At 40.5% G+C, this 19,887-nt stretch overlaps 1 protein-coding gene across 3 annotated transcripts; it reads left to right on the top strand.

Annotated features, from left to right (window-relative positions):
* Window positions 1-10,602: 10,602 nt before the first annotated feature.
* On the top strand, window positions 10,603-19,672 carry LOC124279129. 3 transcript variants are annotated; one of them, XM_046714922.1, is made up of 6 exons: window positions 10,603-10,744; window positions 14,503-15,511; window positions 15,710-16,033; window positions 16,245-16,424; window positions 17,188-17,424; window positions 18,588-19,672. In XM_046714922.1, the coding sequence occupies exons 3-6, from the start codon at window positions 15,754-15,756 to the stop codon at window positions 19,283-19,285; spliced, it is 1,395 nt and encodes a 464-aa protein (XP_046570878.1). In that variant the 5' UTR covers window positions 10,603-10,744; window positions 14,503-15,511; window positions 15,710-15,753; the 3' UTR covers window positions 19,286-19,672. The 3 variants fall into 3 exon arrangements, with proteins under 3 accessions (XP_046570878.1, XP_046570877.1, XP_046570879.1); XM_046714921.1 differs by lacking the exons at window positions 10,603-10,744; window positions 14,503-15,511 and having other exon boundaries at window positions 15,524-16,033; XM_046714923.1 differs by lacking the exons at window positions 10,603-10,744; window positions 14,503-15,511; window positions 16,245-16,424 and having other exon boundaries at window positions 15,524-16,033.
* The last annotated feature ends 215 nt before the right edge of the window (window positions 19,673-19,887 follow it).

Raw genomic sequence — 19,887 nt, 5'->3', positions numbered from 1 at the left:
ATAGACTTACATGTTATTTCAGTGTAGCATAAATAAATTTCATGAAGTGAGTTTGGGGTGGATCTTTGTAAAATCTGACATGCAAATTTGAAATCATCTTTGCTCTGCGCACATAATTTCAGTAAAATTTTCCGACCACTATTTAACTAATGACATCACATTTATCAACTTACGTACATTTCCACAATGCACAATCCCATAGGCCGCCATGTTAAAGGAGGTCACGGCACTGTACATGTGTTGATTAAATTGTTGCCATTCGATAAATAAGCAACGGAAAATTAAACAGAAATTATGTGATTGTAGGTAAGATGATTCCTCACAAATGTGCAAAATTTGACTTGGATCTTAAACAAATTAAATTCATGAAAAAAAATTATGCTACACTAAATTAACATGTAAGTCTATGGAAATTACGTCAAGCGTCCGAATACTTTTTGCACGACTCTGTAGCTTTCTGAGGCTGCTGGTAGTCACAAGACACCAGGTTGTCACCGTGTGATCAAAGCTCACCGACATTTATCACAAACAGAGCGCTATTTTACAGAGCACTTTCAATATTTGTCGTTACTGTACGCGCGGGATATTCCTTATGACCGGAGTTGTTTATGACCTGTGTATAGGTATTATCAGCCATGCAGTCATCTACGTGACTACAGGAAACCGCGAGTGTTTGCGTCCGATGTAGATAAATCACTCTGAAAAAGACAGGATTTAGGTAATTACTGAGATGAATAAAAGTATTGAGCTCCTACAACGAATCATTAGTTGCATACACATACACTAATATGTGAGTCTGAAAATACTGATTTAACCATTAATGGTAACGTATGTGAATACACAATGCAATATAGAAAGTGGTCAAATGTAACAAATGTAACATATGTTACATTTAGGATTACACTTTCTCAGTTAAGTACAGATTGCAGTACTTTTGGGGTAAACACTTACGTCCAATCCGGTCCAGGACTGTACGGAACCGTCTGAGGGAGCACAACATCCGGCCCAGACGGCCTGCAATGCGTCTAATTTTGCTCCAACGTCACCGACAGGCACGTCTGGCCTGGTGCAGGCTACGGTACGGGAAACAAGATTGGGGTGGTGTTTTGTTCACTGACGGGTCGAGACTTCATCTTACAGCTGCCAGGGCAAGGGTGTACAGACGGCGAGGTGAGCGGTATGCTGACGCGTGCGTTGGGATGAAATGGAGTGACGTCTACGTCAAGCTCAGAATCAGTCATTGACTGATTGACATTGAATTGGGACAAGCGTTGGTTCAGACACATTCCCCAAGCTTTCTTCAATCACTTAGTGTCGTCTATGCGTCGTCGTTGTTAAGCCTGCATCAACGCCAATGGTGGAAACACACGATACTGAATTTGTGAACTGACTTTCGACATCACATCTCTTCAAGGGCGTGTCACGATGCCTCGTGTCAGGTCATACATATTTAGACATTATCCTGTCATCAGATAAGCAGTGATTAAGAAAAACACAACAAATCACGCTATTATCTTTTTGCATTAAAAAAATGGCATAACATCAAATAATGCACAGTTACTTTATGCCAGTTGTACAGTTTGATTATAAAATATCCCCGCAGTGCAAGCACTTTACGGATTTCGGATGCATGAAAGATCAGGTGACAGAGCTGAGACCTTAAATCACGATCGCATATGGGGATTGTATACCATCGACAATCAGATGTGACATAGACACAGTGCTATTTAGAATGTGGTCAAATGTAACGTACGTTTGGGATTACACTTGGTGGGAGCCGTGTCTATTTACTTTTGTACATAAAGTACGCGGTCTACACTAGCAATTGTCAGACTTCAGTTTTGTGGAAGCCGCCGTGACTGAGTTGCAATAAGGTGCCTGACTCTGAGTTGGGGTTCGAATCCCTGATGGTACTCAACCAAGAAAGGCACTATATTCTCTACTTTACTGTGACATACACTGAATCGGGTGTGAACTGAACAAGATAAAGTCGGGGATATCCACCGCCTGTCAATTATGTGTATAAATCAAAGAGTGTATATGTGGTCGATTCCAACGAAAAGTGTACACAGCTAGGTATAAGGTGTTCAAAACAGAATTGCTTGCACCTTGTAATTCTTTTTCCAATGTAACATCAACATATTTGTCTCTTATGAAAATCAGTTGCCATCAGTAATCTCTAAAAGTGACAAGTTGGTGGATCAGTGAAGTTGAAGGCTCATTTTCTGAATTCCCTACAAATACCAACATCATACCTTGTATATCCTGTGATTAGATGGATTGTATGTTGCCTAACATCCAAATTCACTGTTGTTCTACATGCACAATATGTTAATGACTATAGAAAGTCTGAACACGTATCATAGTTTCTTTCATGTTTTATAACCTCATGCTTTACGAAAATAGAACCATTTTGGTACCTTTGTTTGGTGTAAGTGAGATAGCACCACTTAGTGTTCTTTTTTAAAATTCAAATCATTGTTACATATCAATCTTATTTATCTGGGAGACAACGGGTGGAACTTTCGGTAAGTACAACAAATTTGAAAATGCATCAAAAACTCAATTTTGGGTGGAAGACAAAACAATTGCACTTGTAGGTAACAAATATCGCATAATTCCTTGTATTTCATAAAAGTTTATATATGTCAAACTAAATGATAGCTGGTTTATTAAAACATCGAACAGTTTGGAAATTGTTTATCTATATGCATAGGACATGGGAAAAAAAGACTGTTTACAACCAGTTTAAAGCTTTCTGTTTGTTTTGTCTCAGTGTATGTCGGAAAGTAGCAATGCCATTTTGACTGATGGAAATAGAAATTGAACTAAAATCATTACACCTTAAATTTTATCTACCAAATATTTCAACTGACATTTGTATTCAAAGAAAGCATATCACAAATGTTCAAAACGTTTGAACTATTATGGTATTTTTATGTATTTAGCTAACAATACATTTGTACTGAATAGTAACTGAAAACAACTCTGACAAAGAACATCATTTGAAAGAAGCTAAAACATAACAATTCTCTGAAATCCGCTTTCTACACTTTACTCTACTCTCTGGTCTTTTTCTCCCTGTATTCGCTATAAAGTTAATCAGCTTTCAGGAGTGGTTTTGCTGAAAGTTTAAACAAGGTTTTCCACTTGCAATTTAGGGATTAACGATGAAACAAACAAATTATTTGTCTTAAATGTGTCAACTGACAATTGTCTTCATAAAAAGAACAACATTCCAACCATTGCAGTTAACAGGACTGTTTTTGCTTTTCACATATTTGCAGGTAACAAAATCAATTGGTAGGTAACAAGCAAATCTAACAAAGAACATCAACACAACATACCTGTCTGAACTGTTGTCTCTTCACGTTACTCTTTGTCCTCGCTGTCTCTGTATCTTGTATACAGTTCATCAGCCTTAATTACCAATATTTTGCAATGACAATTGCTATTAGATAGACATTTACAGAAAGTTTCAACTACAAAAACGAGCTACCTACGAATAAGACATACCTTTGACAAATCTAATTACTAAACCCATACAACTTACTTCTACTACAATCTCAATTGTCCTATGTTGGCAAGTGCATCGGTGACAGCCCTGAACAAAACATATAACTTCAAACACACTGACTGATGTTACCTACAAATACGGAATGTTACCAACGAATACACATGTTACCGACGAATCTACCGTTTATCGCGTGATATCATGCAAACTTTACTTTTATCATCAAGATCAACTTGTTTTTTTGACATTTCAATCAAAAAGAATTAATTTTATCATCCAAAACTGTGTTCCACAGGAGATATCGCTTGTGTGAGATCAAACGATATCTCCTAGGAGATATCGTTTTGACAGTAGATTTTGTACAATGCCCTGACAATGCTATGACGTCATGTACTTGATGACGTCACAATGCTATGACACCGCTGCACTGCAAGTCTAATGGCAGTACCATGTTCAGAGATGTACCTTTTTCATTGAAAATTAATGAAGAGTGATTTTGGATGATAAATAGAATCTCACCCTCGTGTCTTCTGATATCAAATATATCAACACTCGTTGATAAAGTAAAAATATCTCGGCAAGCCTCGGATATTTGTAACTTTATCAACTCGTGTTGATATAATTGATATCAGAAGACACTTGGGTGAGATTCTCTATATATCACTATAATAACGTCTAAACCACGAACTGCAGTGCATCCCTGAATAGAACATTTTTATTGGACGCTCAGTTATGTAGCCATTTGAAATTCCAAGGAACCAGTTCAATCTAAATTATTAATAGCCAGTAGCAGCGTATAGTGTTCTCTATTTCATTTTGTTAACAACGAATAAATGTTACGGACAAATACTGTGAGCTACAACCGGGGAAATGCCAACGGGACACCGTGTCTTACTAACTGTAGCCCCCATGTCAATTCCACTTGCAGTCTGAGGCCCTTTCTACAATAAGAAGATTTAAAACCTCACTAAACATAACGTTGGTTAGTTGTAACAGGTGCCGTATGCATCCTATGTTATTGTGACATAGGTCTATTTATCTAGATACATTCTTACAGAAAATGTGACAATACACTTACTTATCACCAAGATAATACGGAACAAGTTTTTATGGATAACAACTTCTTTATTTCGTGAGTGCGACGTTTCGATACAGATTTTGTACTGTTGTCAAGCAAGAGTGATACATGAAGTGGAGGAGCTGCATATTTATGCTGTGTATAACAATGAAACTACATACATTGTAATTGACAAAGGAAACAACATTATTGCCATAATTGGTTAAGCAGTAAGCTGATGAAGCCAGTGAGTACACAGAGGATAGTGAATGGAAGCCAGAGATGTATAAATACAGGAGTGGTACAATGAAGGAGATGTTTATACAATAGGTGCGATGATTATACAATAGATTTGGCTTGGCGGAGGAGTGGATCATAAGCTGATGGAATGAAATATCCTTGGTCACGGTTGATGGTGGGCTTATGGCGTTTGATGTGAATAGCTTCGGTGAGCTTGCGTTTAGTGAAGTCCGTTTGGTTGTTGGCGAGAATGGTGAAGTCGGACCACTCTATTTGATGATTGGGGTTTGCTTTGATGTGGTCAGAGATAGCTGATTTGGTGTCGGAGTTAGCAACAGAGGTGCGATGTTCTTTGACTCGGGTGTTGATGGGTCGGGATGTTTCACCTATGTAGCTTTGTCCACAATCACAGTTTATTTTATAAATAACACATTTCGGGTTGTTGTTGTTGTTGTTGTTGACGGTGGGTTGTTTTCTTCCGTTGGCATGGAGGAGGTTGTTGAGGCTGGAGGACGCTGAGAAGGTTGTGTCCATGCCTGCCTGTTGTTTCAGGAGTCGGCTGATTTGATGTGATGGTTTACCTATGTAGGGAATGGATATCTTGATGGGGGCTGATTCTGGTTTAGATCTTTTGGCAGGAGGTGAAAGCGTTGCTTCGATGGTTCTGTTGACTATTTCAGGTGGGTATTGGTTGCGTTCTACAAAGACTTTCCTTAGGTGTTCAATTTCTTCTTGTAGGTTTGTTGAGCAGATGTTTTTGGCTCTACTGGTCAATGTAGAGATGACGCCGGTCTTGACTTTAGGGGGGTGGTTGGAGTTGTAGTGGATGTATTGATCCGTATGGGTAGGTTTTCTGTACACGGAGGTCTGGAGTTGGTTGCAGGAGGTGCGGGATACAAGGACATCAAGGAAAGGTAGTTGGTTGTTCTGCTCTGTTTCAATGGTGAATTTGATGCGGGGATGTTGGTTGTTGAGATGGGCAAGGAGCTGCTTTGGATCTTGCTGAGGTTGGAGGATGACGAAGGTGTCATCCACTTTGCGGTACCAGCAGGAAGGTTTGAAGGGTGCAGAAGAGCCAAAAACAATGTTAGAAAATCAAAGTTTGATTTGGTAAAAGAAATCACGTTGCCTACAAGTATCATTAAATATGTTGCTGTTTCCACAGACGAACACATTAGTGAATGATATCCTAGGTTCAAGTTCAAAGGGCCACAAGATATACGTGTGCCACATCTGAACATTTTCTGTGCTGTTTTTACGAACATATCACTCAAAATAACCTGTATTCGTAGGTAAATCTTAACTACCAAATGTTACCTACAAGTACCAACAACTGATCACATTCAAAGATTCAAGATTGGTGGAGTTAGCTACCTTGACATGTGTTCCATTTGAAAGTCATCATAGATGAGACGGGAGACAACATCTTGGTGATAACTTGTTTCAGAGGCGTTTTAGAAGTTGAGACGTACAATATGGAGCAGGTTTTTATGGATAACAACTTCTTTATTTCGTGAGTTGACAACTCTATTCGTAAGTAACGCAAAAAAATACCATTTGAAAACAAATTACCAAAATCACAAATTAAAAATATGGAACAAGTTTTTATGGATAACAACTTCTTTATTTCGTTAGTTGACAACTCTATTCGTAAGTAACGCAAAAATACCATTTGAAAACAAATTACCAAAATCACAAATTAAAAATTATAGACACTTTCCTTCCCCAAACATTTTCTATTGGATTTAGGTCAGGGCTATAGCTTGGCCAATGTAATAATGTCATATTTTAGGTTCGAAAACAGGCCTGTGAATGCTTTGAACGATGTTTTGGGTCGTTGTCCTGCTGGAAAATCAAAAAATTTCCATAGAACACGTGAGCAGATGGAAGTAAATGTCCCTCGAGAATATCTGTGTACCGCTCACTGTTCATAATCCCTTCAAATACACAGAGGGGCGTTGCCCCTAACACAGATTTGCCACCCCACACGTTAAATCGGACTGTACTTTGGGCGCTGATACAAAGGTTTTTCAGTTTGTTTGGTCCAGAATTTCAGTGTATTAGGAAAGAGCCACACAGAACTTTCATCTGAGAAAATCACATTGTCCCAGTTAAAATTCCTATGCTGTAAGCACCAGTTCAACCTTCGCTCCTTTTTGTCAGGTTTCATGATCGGTGATGGAATTCCTCGACTTTTCTGCCAACCCACTGCATGCAGCTCAGTTCTAATTGTCTCCTTACAGACAGCCACAGTTCCTCTATCAATCAAATCCAGCCTTAAGTTTTCGTTTGTTTTTAGAAACAAGAATACCAATGCCGCCTCCTGTCACCGACAGTCAATTTTCTGGGCCTACCTGCGCCTCCCTGGTGCTCAATGCCATATCCATTTGCAATATATTTCAAAACACGATAGACAGTGGACAAAGGGATGCCTGTTCTATTTGAAATCACTTTAGCTGATCGGATGTCCTTGTTATAATACTCTAAAATCAACTTCCTCTTCTCCAAATCATTCATACTGAGGATCACTGAAAATGTCGTCTGCTAGCAAGTAAACAAAGGGGTATAACTCTTCACAAACTAATGAAAAAGGATGAACGGATATGTACCATCATGTACCTCAGGATACAGCTGGTACGTGTGTGAGTATATTGTACCATCATGTACCTCAGGATACAGCTGGTACGTGTGTGAGTATATATGTACCATCATGTACCTCAGGATACAGCTGGTACGTGTGTGAGTATCCAGCCATCATGGGATACAGCTGGTACGTGTGAGTATATGTACCATCATGTACCCTCAGGATACAGCTGGTACGTGTGTGAGTATATATGTACCATCATGTACCTCAGGATACAGCTGGTACGTGTGAGAGTATAATGTACCATCATGTACCTCAGGATACAGCTGGTACGTGTGTGAGTATACATGTACCATCATGTACCTCAGGATACAGCTGGTACGTGTCTGAGTATATATGTACCATCATGTACCACATGTACAGGATACAGCTGGTACGTGTGTGTTATATATGTACCATCATGTACCTCAGGATACAGCTGGTACGTGTGTGAGTATATATGTACCACATGTACCTCAGGATACAGCTGGTACGTGTGTGAGTATAATGTACCATCATGTACCTCAGGATACAGCTGGTACGTGTGATTATATATGTACCATCATGTGGATACATCTGGTATATATGTACCATCATGTAGGATACAGCTGGTACGTGTGAGGATACAGCTGGTACGTGTGTGAGTATATATGTACCATCATGTACCTCAGGATACAGCTGGTACGTGTGTGAGTATATATGTACCATCATGTACCTCTGGTAGGATACCATCATGTACCTCAGGATACAGCTGGTACGTGTGTGAGTATATATGTACCATCATGTACCTCAGGATACAGCTGGTACGTGTGTGAGTTATATATGTACCATCATGTACCTCAGGATACAGCTGGTACGTGTGTGAGTATATATGTACCATCATGTACCTCAGGATACAGCTGGTACGTGTGTGAGTATATATGTACCATCATGTACCTCAGGATACAGCTGGTACGTGTGTGAGTATATATGTACCATCATGTACCCTCAGGATACAGCTGGTACGTGTGTGAGTATATATGTACCATCATGTACCTCAGGATCAGGATACAGCTGGTACAGCTGGTACGTGTGTGGAGTATATATGTACCATCATGTACCCTCAGGATACAGCTGGTACGTGTGTGAGTATATATGTACCATCATGTACCCTCAGGATACAGTACTGGCTACGTGTGTGAGTATATATGTACCATCATGTGTGTGTGTGTGAGTATATATGTACCATCATGTACCTCAGGATACAGCTGGTACGTGTGTGATTATATATGTACCATCATGTACCTCAGGATACAGCTGGTACGTGTGTGATTATATATGTACCATCATGTACCTCAGGATACAGCTAGTACGTGTATATATGTACCATCATGTACCTCAGGATACAGCTGGTACCTGTGTGAGTATATATGTACCATCATGTACCTCAGGATACAGCTGGTACGTGTGAGTATATATGTACAATCATGTACCTCGGGATACAGCTGGTACGTGTGTGAGTATATATGTACCATCATGTACCTCAGGATACAGCTGGTACGTGTGTGAGTATATATGTACCATCATGTACCTCAGGATACAGCTGGTACGTGTGTGAGTATATATGTACCATCATGTACCTCAGGATACAGCTGGTACGTGTGTGAGTATATATGTACTACACATGTACCCCATTATATGTACCATCATGTACCAGGATACAGCTGGTACGTGTGTGAGCCCTCACCATCATGTACCTCAGGATACAGCTGGTACGTGTGTGAGTATATATGTACCCCTTACAGCTGGTACGTGTGTGATTATATATGTACCATCATGTACCCCTGGATACCGTGTGTGAGTATATATGTACCTCATACAGCTGGTACCTGTGTGGGTATATATGTAGCATCATGTACCACAGGATACAGCTTGTATGTGAGTATATATGTACCATCATGTACCTCAGGATACAGCTGGTACCTGTGTGAGTATATATGTACCATCATGTACCTCAGGATACAGCTGGTACGTGTGTGATTATATATGTACCATCATGTACCTCAGGATACAGCTATTATATATGTACCACATGTACCTCAGGATACAGCTAGTACGTGTCGGTATACGTTTGGTAAAAATGCTTTAAAGTACAACGACCCTTACTTTTGAAGCAAATGCATATAATTCAACAAGCATTACTCCTTTGTTGTTAGCAGTGGTTTATTGTATAGACCCTTTATCTGTGACGTCATTCACATGATATTCAGTTAATGATAGCGCAAGTATTAATTAGTAGTGGCAAAACAAAGTTTATGCCAAATAATCGACATTGTCGACCCTTGCATCTGATGATGTCAAGGATATCATGCAAGTATTTGTTCTCGTTTGGCATTTCTATTATCTGGCGGTAAATATTTTGTCTAGGATTGGGTTGTACATTCAGGTCTAAAGCGTTAAATGTATTGTATGTTAAGTAACATGGCAGGAATGGTCGGTCCGTGCAGTTGCAAAAGAAAAACATCGAACAAAGGACTAATCGATAATATGTTGATCTATTCTTCACTGTTATTTTTCTAATTTAAAAGCAGGCGGAATACATCTGCATCTAGACGCCCATGTAAAAACTACATACCTTGTTCAAAGGATTAGACGACAATAGGTTGATGAATTGTTTGTTCATCCTAATTATCTACCTGAATGAATGTTCAAGAACCGTGGCCTTCATAGACACAGCTGCCAGGTGTCTCGGCTGACCAGAGAGACATGACACCGGTGTGAAACACCTGAAACCAACTTCCGCGATCAGCTGGGAGGCGAGGACTAAATTAAGCGATGCCGCTTCCATAAATGATAATCAATCACTGCAGTTTGTATGAAATCAATCACAGATGTATTCAATTGTGTTTTGTTGTTGTAGTTTGGGCTAATTCATCAGCTAACAGTGTACACGAACTTTATCTACGTGATCTTGTAACAAACAATAAATCAAGGTGTAAAATACTCAACTTACAAAATATTATATAACTGAATACATCCATACAACTTGTACTGTTGTATAAAAAAAATCAAATGATGTTTCATATCTACAGCTGACTAAAATGCTCCGTACGTATGGACAACGTACGTGTGGCTTTCCCTGTCAGTAAGTCTTAACAGGTGTAAGTAAAACCGAAAGTAGGATTTTTTGTGACGTCATCCCCAAACGTGTACTTCCCAGAATCAGAGCTGTCAATCCAGACGTGCCAGCAAGAGAAAGGACATAAGACACCATTAGATGTCGTGGACATCCGAGTAGTCGTCCTTATCATGTGATCGGGCGGTTAGACAGGTGAGTTCTTACACAGTAGGGAGGTGTACAACATCCGCTGATTGGCTGAGAATGGTGTATTGTTTCACAGCGGATCTTACCGTACAGATGTACAGTGCCCGTGCAGGTACGAGATTGCATATGCAGTCTGCCTTCAGTCGTCGTAATTAGTTTGGATACTAACAGTGCTATCAGAATTATGACATAATGTTAAATTGTGTATGGTATAAATTTTATATAACGTTGACATGTAGGGGTATTAGTGGTGTAAGCGATGTGACAATGAGCACTCGATGTCCTACAGACGGAATAAAATGAGTATTTATGAAGCGAAAGTCTAATATGATCGCTCAAGTAGTGAAAGTTTAGACACCCAGGGCAGTACAACCCTAAAACACAAGCGAGCAAAGCAGGAAATAATGCTCCGCGCCACATATGCTTCTGTCCAAGGGAGGTAACCGCGTGTGAATGCCCTGCCGTGCTTGGAGCGAGCTTTGTTCGGCAAACAATTGGACGGGTCCAAATTTTCAACCCGGGTCCCCCAGCCCCTATTACACTTCCCTACCCGGATACCCGTTATATTAATTCCTGACATCAAATATGTAAGAAAGAGCAACAGATTTTTCAGCTCGGAGACTAAAAGTTCGAGTTTTTCAGTACCTTAACCATGTATTATATTCAAAAGAAGTGACTGTAATTATGACTAAATCTTCAAAGACAATAAAACTTTTTAATTATGAAAGAATAACATATTACATTGTTTAATCAGTTAGTTACATGATCAAAATGGGTCCGGGTATTGAGACGGGTACCCGGGTACAAATCATTACCCACCCGTCCCGGGTATCCGGGTTACCCGTCCCAGCCCTATAAGTAATAAATCATTACATCAATATTTTGTCATACCTCTCATCGAATATGTTATAGACGTACGCGATATGATCCAAAGCGCAAATTCTCAATAATGAAGCCTACGACTTTATTGATAACAACGTCTTGTTTAATTGTACGACGTTTCGGGCGTGGATTCTTGCACCGTTATCAAGCTAAGGGGTTTCCATTTGAAGTCACATGGCACATTCAAATCAAATTTACTTTAGCTTATATCCGTTTGTTTGTTTGAAAATATTTTATTCAGTGTTGAAATGGATTGGGCACAAGTTATGCAACTTATTACCGCCCGCTCCCATCAGAAATATGAACAATAATGAATGGACGTAATGAATGGGCATAATAATATTAAGACATATTATTGATTAATCAAAGCGCTTACTTCGTACAATGTATTTATGCACATGTCTAAAGATATTTTCATTAATAGTATTTGGCAGAGCAGGGTTGCCGTAAAGAATGGCATCAATGTCTAAGTGAACTTTTGATAGTTCAAAGTCTTGCTTCAGATCAAACGGCAGCTGACAAATTTTGGACTTTTTTAAAAAGAAATGGTTAGCATCTTCCACCGGAGCACCACAGTTGCAAGCTCTACTCTCTGATAGATTAACACAAAACAGCTCTGTATGTAATGAACTACACGAATGTCTTAACTTCGTGTGTAGTATGTTTGTCTTTCTTTCACCAAATAGAAAATATTTTGGAACCTTGTCATTTTTTCCAGGTAACTTTGATTTAAACGATGATAATGAATTTGTACATTTTGTTGTAGAGGAGAGAGCATTCCATAAACTTGCAGAATCATAAATAAATGACTTTTTTAGAATTGAGGTGCGAAATTTAGGAACAGTCAAATCTGTTTTGTTACGCAAGTTGTATCCGGAAATGGTTTCAGTAAAAGGTGGAAGTAAATCTATCGGGTAATCGGGAGCTTGCATATTAACAATTTTGTAGAATGTACAGAGTTTCCTTTGTGTTCGTCTAACTTTCAATGGTAACCAACCAGTTTCACTGTATAAACTATATCTTGAAGCAAATTTAGGCAATCCGGTTACAATTCTTGCTGCTTCAAGTTGTAACATTTCAAGTTTATCACAAATATAGCTAGGGCAATTATCCCAGACCTCAGATGCATATTCTAAAATAGGCCTAATATACATTTCGTACATACTAGAAAGGGTATATCTAGGTCATACGTACTTTAGCGTCCGTAATGAGGAAAAATTTTTGAGGCCTTTTCTATTACAGCAGAAACATGATGAAACCATTTTGTATTATCTGAAAAGATGACACCGAGGTGTTTATGTTGATGTACACGTTCCAAATGTTCATTATTGAAAATCAAGTCAGGAACTTGTGGACAGTTTCCATTTTTATAAAGCATGAATTTGGTCTTGTTCGAGTTAAACTTAACTAACCATTTGTCAACCCATTCTTTCAATTTTGCTAAATCATAGTTAAGAGTAGCTTATATGGTTTTTACATCTTTTCCTGCAACACCATTTGAAGTGTCGTCGGCAAACAGTCTTTTGACATTTGTTAGAGTTTCAGGTAAATCATTGGTAAACCTTGAAATAGAATAATGCATATAAGCATATGTTTGACCTGGTATTATCAATATTTATTGACATTTTCCGCTGATTCCTAGTCCAATCAGTGTTATTGTTTCTTCGTCGTCCTGGAATATTCAGCCATTGGAATTACCAATATGATGACATAACTTGTAACACTACGGTTTAGGCATGGATTCTAGGAATGCTTTTTCCAACTCCCATCCCATAAGGTTTGACCCTATTCCTTTATTTACATGTATCAATGATCTAATTTGTTATATCGGCAACGTTTAATATAGAACTGTGTATAGTTTAATCATCTCAAAGTGTAAATAAACATTACTAGATGCTAGTAAGAGAACGGATAGAGAACTTCTATTATTCAGGGAAAAGGCCAATTGTCATTTGCTGGCGAATCAATGATTTGTCAGAAAGAGAATCACATTATTTTCACAATTTTAGTTACAGATATAGATATAGAGATTTCTCCTCATGTCATGGTCACCGTTATGTTGGCATTACCACACAACTGATTTTGTCCCAAATATGTATGGATCTAATTACATGTTTGATAAGTTAGAAGTGTAGAATTTCAGAGTTAGTCAGTTTTAATGTCACATATTCCTAACAAGTGAAGCGGTTTGTTCATTTCTTGATAGCTGAAAGCCACAGCAAATACTGACAATGATTCGTTGTTATCACAGAGAGACCGTGGCCTTGGTTAACTTATGAAGGAATCTTGTCTCAACAAGTCAGTGAGTGACACACATGAACATAATCCGTCCACTGGTGTCCCCCGTTTAGTGTGTCATTTCCGTGTTAACATAGAAACATGCACACAAAAGAATTCGGTGTGAAACCAAGAAACAAGAAATGTATTATGTTCCTTATAATTAACAGTGGTATAGTAAACATAACTGGGTTAACATTGTAGTACGTGTTAAGCAAATGAATTACAACAGCATTATGAAATACAATATTATTGGAAATAACATTCACGTAGCAACGGCAGTGGTGAAGCAATGGTCAAGCAGGTCTAAAACAGACCTTGACTTGATATCTTATGAAACAGTCTGCTTGTCTTGATGTAACGTGAGGCGACAGAGGCAAACACCTGCCCCTCTATATACATGGTAAAAGGTTCAGAAAAATCGTTTATAAAGGCTGAATTCCCCCTAATTTCTCTTGACTATTTTTCTAAATATGGCAACTAACATTCCAATCCCAACAGAAAGAATACAGTACAATTATAAGACTGCTTTACTGCAAGTAACACAAGCACATGACATTTGTTAGTTGTGCTAAAAGATGCTAATGATGGAAGTATATTTTCAGGGGCTTTGGTAACATCTGCAGCAACTGGTTTGGTACGGAGAGACGATTCCTGCCCTGCGTAGAGAATTACTACACATCCCTCAGTACTGTGTCTCTGTATCTAGCACAGATGACATAGAGTACACACTTCACTATGTCTGAAGGGGAGAAAGCAAATCCTGAAGTAGGACATAAAGTGAAGGCCACATCTCATGTACCCTTACAAGGCACTGAAGGTGTGGGGAGTGAAGCAAGTAGAACTCAAGTGTTAGGGAACACGTATGATGCCGCTGGCTCCTTGACCACAGAACCATCTACTGACATGCCTGTAGGAGGAGACCGTGGAGGAGATAGTGGAACAGGAGGAGATGGTGGAGGCAGAAAAGATGGAGCTAAGGGAGGAGAAGGAAAATGTGGAGTCGGAGATGTTGACGGAGGAGGAGATGGTGGTGAGGAGGTGGCAGATCTTTCTCACGTTAAACTATCTCTAGAAGCAGATTCATCCGTATCACACACCGAACCCACGACTGACAAGAGATCTGTTCAACACAGCTTCCCACCCAGCCTTCCAGCTTTTCTGTGCCCATTGTTACTCATGGATACACGGATATAAACACTCACCAAGTAGGGTACCCACACCATCACCATAATCTAGTTCGACCAAAATCTGGACCAGAATATGACAGGCACAACCCGCCATCTGGACCAAGATATGACAGGCACAACCCGCCATCTGGACCAAGATATGACGGGCACAACACACCATCTGGACCAGAATATGACGGACGCCCTCCACCATCTAGAACAATATATGACGGGCACAACCCACCATCTGGACCAAGATATAACAGCCACAACCCACCTTCCGGACCAAGATATGACGTGCACAACCTACCATCTGGACCAGGATATGACAGGCACCATCCACAATCTGGACCAGGATATGACGGACACAATCCACCACCTGGACCGGGATATGACAGGCACCACCCACAATTTCGGCCACACTATGAATGGCAGCATCCACCATTTGGACCAGGATATGACAGGGGCAGTCTACCATCTGGTCCAGGATATGACAAGCTCCACCCACCATCTGGACCGCAATATTACTGGCACCACCCACCATCTGGATGGGAATATCAGGGGCACCCCCCACCATCTGGACCGGAATATCAGGGTCACCCCCCACCATCTGGACCGGAATATCAGGGTCACCCCCCACCATCTGGACCGGAAAATGATAGGCACCACCCGCCATCCGGATCTGTTATGCCTCACACGATGCAACAACAACAAATGTGTACCCAGGCATCCACCCTACACCCAGGTCCTTCTGCAGCATCTACACAGGGTCGGCAGGAGGCTGGTTACCCTCAAGCCGCTCGACCACCACACGACATCATGCCCACCCACGCCATGGGTCAGTATGGTCACTGGGGTTCACCAGGCTATGGAATGCAATCCCCTTCCCCTGAAGTCCCTTCCCTGAGCAAACCTCTCCCTCATCAAACTGGGTGTCCGGAAACGTCATCGACGCCTTCATCTGACAGTAAGTCCAATATTCCTGCTTCATTGAATTCGATATCGGTTTTCATTAATCTGTTACCGTTTTTCTTCCTCTAAATTAGTAGATGTGCTTCTATATAGAATATATTTCTTTTATATTTTTACCAATATAACTTTTAAGACAAATCACGATTATATATTTAAGATTATGCATATATATTGTGAATATTAATGCAGTAAATTGTGGCTGACAGATGAAGCTGAGCCGGTGATAATTGAGGACGAGTTCCGTGTTCTTGTTGAAAACGCCAGTAGTTCGACACAAGTGGACGTCATACAGAACTTCCTGGAGGCCAAAACCAAGTTGTCAGTTGAAGCTGTACTACCAGGAGCACGTACTGGGTCGTTCCTGGTGACCTTCACGGAAAAGCCAGGTTGATGAGTCTGATTTCGTTGTCATAGTTACATACTGTAGGGTGCCTACACAGTTGTCCGGAGAAGCCAGCTCAATTTTGCCATCAGACATTTAATACGTTGAAATAGACATGCTGTCTTCCTTATTTGTTTGGTTTACATTATACATTTTCTATTTCTTGCTAGACTTTTGTATTGAGATATTACATCATCTTTGAAAGACACAAGCGCTGGACCAATACTCTGCTGTAATGTAAACATCAGTCACGTTGGTAACGTTCGTGATACATGTATGTCATGCATGTTGCTTGAATACTAAACCGCAGTTTAACCAGATCTATAAAAACAATTTTCCTGCTAATGTTACAGAAAGATAAGGGACCTGTCACCAAGTACGATAAGTTTCCTTACGTCAACACAATGCATTTATCTCGGGACTAGTGGAATCAGTAATGACTGATGAATAATGTCAGAAAGTAATTATATAGTGTGGGTTCTATTACAGGGTACCCTATTGGTTTATTTTGGTTTAATTCCGCTCCAAGCACCCAGTAAAAATTGATCCCCCGAGTGTGAGACATCGTTTGATGGTCCCCACCCCCCCATACGTCGAGGCCTAGACAGCCGTATTGTCAATAAGAGGGGGAACATCAAACGATGTCTCACGCTCGAGGACTAAAATTTTACTTGGTGCTGGGAGCGGAATTAAACCAAAATAAACCAATAGGGTACCCTGTAATAGAACCCACACTATATAACTACTCAGAAACATCTTCCTTTCAGACATTGGGGAACTCAAGTCCTGTTTCATGAAAAGACCGATTGAGGATTCCTGGCTGAAAGTGTCCCACGTGTTGCAGTCAGCCTGTGTAAAGGTGACGTCCCTGACGCAGGACACTACGGACGACAGCATCAAGTTCTACTTCATGAACAGACGCAAGAGTGACGGAGGAGACGTCAGGACTGTCACACGTTCCCCAGACGGGACCGGAGCAATCGTACACTTCTATGACCCTGAAGGTACATTTACTGCATCCTCCGCTCCTCCTCCTCCTACTACTACTACTATTATTACTTCGGTTACTACTGCTACTGATACTACTGTTGTTACTGATTATAGCTAAAATACATGGAATTATCATGAAACGGCCAACCCGTTATCAGAAATTTGTGGTCCGCTGCAAATGATATTGGACCGCTCAACCTTAACGACGGGCCACTATCAGTTCTGTTGTCAAGTGACGTCATAGTTCGACATTAGTGGCTTTCGACTGGCAGATATTTTAGGTCAAACAAGTCAAAGCAACCCAAATTCCCGCTTTAAATAGCGGTAATATTGGCTTTCTTGTTGGTGCTAACCTTAACAATTGCATTATTAAGACTGTTGATGGACCAAAACCGAACACTGTCATAGCTTGACATGTTGCAGGCTATGGTCTTGTCAAAGGCCAAGGTCGAATATCGTCACTTTCTGTTGTGACGTCACTTGAATTGTTCGATGACAATTGCATTCGGTCAGTCAACCCCGTCAGAAGTTGTTTTGGGTAAACTTACAGTCAGATTCCTTCATTGTTTCCTTTTTCTTTTCAACACAAATTCCATGTATTATAGCAATAATAACGGTAAAGCTATTTTTGAGGGCATTATCATTTGCAGAAGCCCTCGGTCTTTTTCAACTGTTAATGGAAGACCTCGGGCTTCTGCAAATGATAATGCCCTCAAAAATAGCATTACCCTTATAATATACAGTCCTATTTAGAAAGTGATCAACTGTTAAATTTAGGATTAAACTTTCTTAGTAATGTACAGATTCTAGAGTTTTTGGTGGTTGTTTCCCTTCCTGAATTCGAACTCACACTCTCACTCTGAGGCAGCTAATCGCTAGCACATAAAGTCAGCGATATAACCCTTTTAGCCAACATGCCAAAAGTGGAAGAATGACAATCGGTTGTGTAGATCACAGAGTTTGTGTACCCCTCTGACAAGAGTAAGTTGGTACGGCTCCAATGGTCGAATGCTGTGAATACACACAACTGATCCACACAATGAATACACTATGACATTCAGAAAGTGCTCAAATGAAATGAGTGAATTGAACCTCTACTTTACTGAGAAAGTGTAATCCTAAATACTGTATTCCACTACTATCCGTATTTCATATTTGTTTAACATTTCGTTCACAGTTGCTAGGAGAGTTTGTGCAAGAACCCACAAGTTACACAAGACAGATGTGGTTGTCACATTCCACCATGAGCTGCTGGAACCTTGGGGAAGCAAGGATGAGCCCTCGCATGGCACTTCACCAGCGAACACAGGTGCACAACAGGGACCTAGATCCAGCCGGTCTTCCGGGACATCTGGCCGAGGAAATCACCGCAGTGTCATCGAGGAGCCGGCAGCCACCAGCAGATCTACAACCAAAGTCGCTGGGAAAGCTCAGCCAGGCAGACAAGCTGATCCTCCAGAAGGAATGAGTCGATCAGTGATCATTAAGACACTGGACGTCTATGTGGTGGATTTCCTGTGGAAGTCTGCTCCCGGTCAGAAAGAATTTGTGAAATATATGAAGGAAACCTTACATAGCAGTGTCAGATTTATCCCTCAGCCCGAAAACAGAGTGATGCTGTTAGTTGAACACAGTGGTCCTGTACATTCATGTAGTGCATGGAAAGCAACCATTGAAAAAGAAGTGTCAGAATATGTCAGTACATATCTGAAAGTCGAATGTTTGCGAACGTCTGTGCCTGAATGTTTGCTGGGTGATATTCTCAAGGCAGTCAACCCCATCCTGAAGAGCAACCCATCTTTAGTGCGACTGAACCACGGAAAGAAGAACACAGATCTCATCATCTGCGGCTTCAGGGGAAAGTGGATGATGTAACCTTCAAATTTCGAAAGTGAAACAATCAGCAAAACCTGTTTCACCACCAAGGACAGAAAGCTGCCAGTTGAAACAATTTCAGGCAAGATACTTATCTTTTTCCAAGGTTAAGGACAGGTTTCCGAAGGTGACTACAAGAATCGACACTGAGACAGGCATTTTTACATTTGAAGGTCCCAGTGCTGATGTAATTGCTGCAAAATTAGCATGTCTGAAAGTTGCTCAGAATCTAGTGCTTGAAGTTGTTACTTTCAAGTCACAGGAAGCCACGAAAGTTCTGGGATCTCATGAAACAACTGACTTCATACAAACTAAACTGAAAAACGCCCATTGTTTATGGGAATTAGGTGAGAAGGAGGTTCGGATCTGTGCAGAAACAGAAACTGATGCCAAAAAAGGAAGAATGGTTGTCAATACGAGTTTAACTGAATCAACAGTTGCTATAGACACCTTGACATCGGCACTGTTGAGTAAGGCAGAGTGGAGGGAGAAGAGGGGAGAGTTACTGGAGGCCCACCCAGGGAAGCTGGAGCTGGTTCCCCAGAAGGGGGCGCTCCTGATCGTGTCCACCAGCGATATAGGCGGTCACGTCAGGGAGGAGG

The sequence above is a fragment of the Haliotis rubra genome, unplaced genomic scaffold (assembly GCF_003918875.1).
Source record: "Haliotis rubra isolate DU_JTF1 unplaced genomic scaffold, ASM391887v1 Scf247, whole genome shotgun sequence".
Taxonomy (NCBI): domain Eukaryota; kingdom Metazoa; phylum Mollusca; class Gastropoda; order Lepetellida; family Haliotidae; genus Haliotis; species Haliotis rubra.
This window is presented reverse-complemented; position numbering and strand designations above follow the sequence as displayed.

Coding starts and splice junctions, on each gene's coding strand:
- LOC124279129 (XM_046714922.1), top strand. CDS start 15,754: ATGCCTCACACGATGCAACAACAACAAATGTGTACCCAGGCATCCACC. Junction 16,425..17,187: donor GACCTTCACGGAAAAGCCAG/GTTGATGAGTCT, acceptor TCTTCCTTTCAG/ACATTGGGGAACTCAAGTCC. Junction 17,425..18,587: donor ACACTTCTATGACCCTGAAG/GTACATTTACTG, acceptor TTTCGTTCACAG/TTGCTAGGAGAGTTTGTGCA.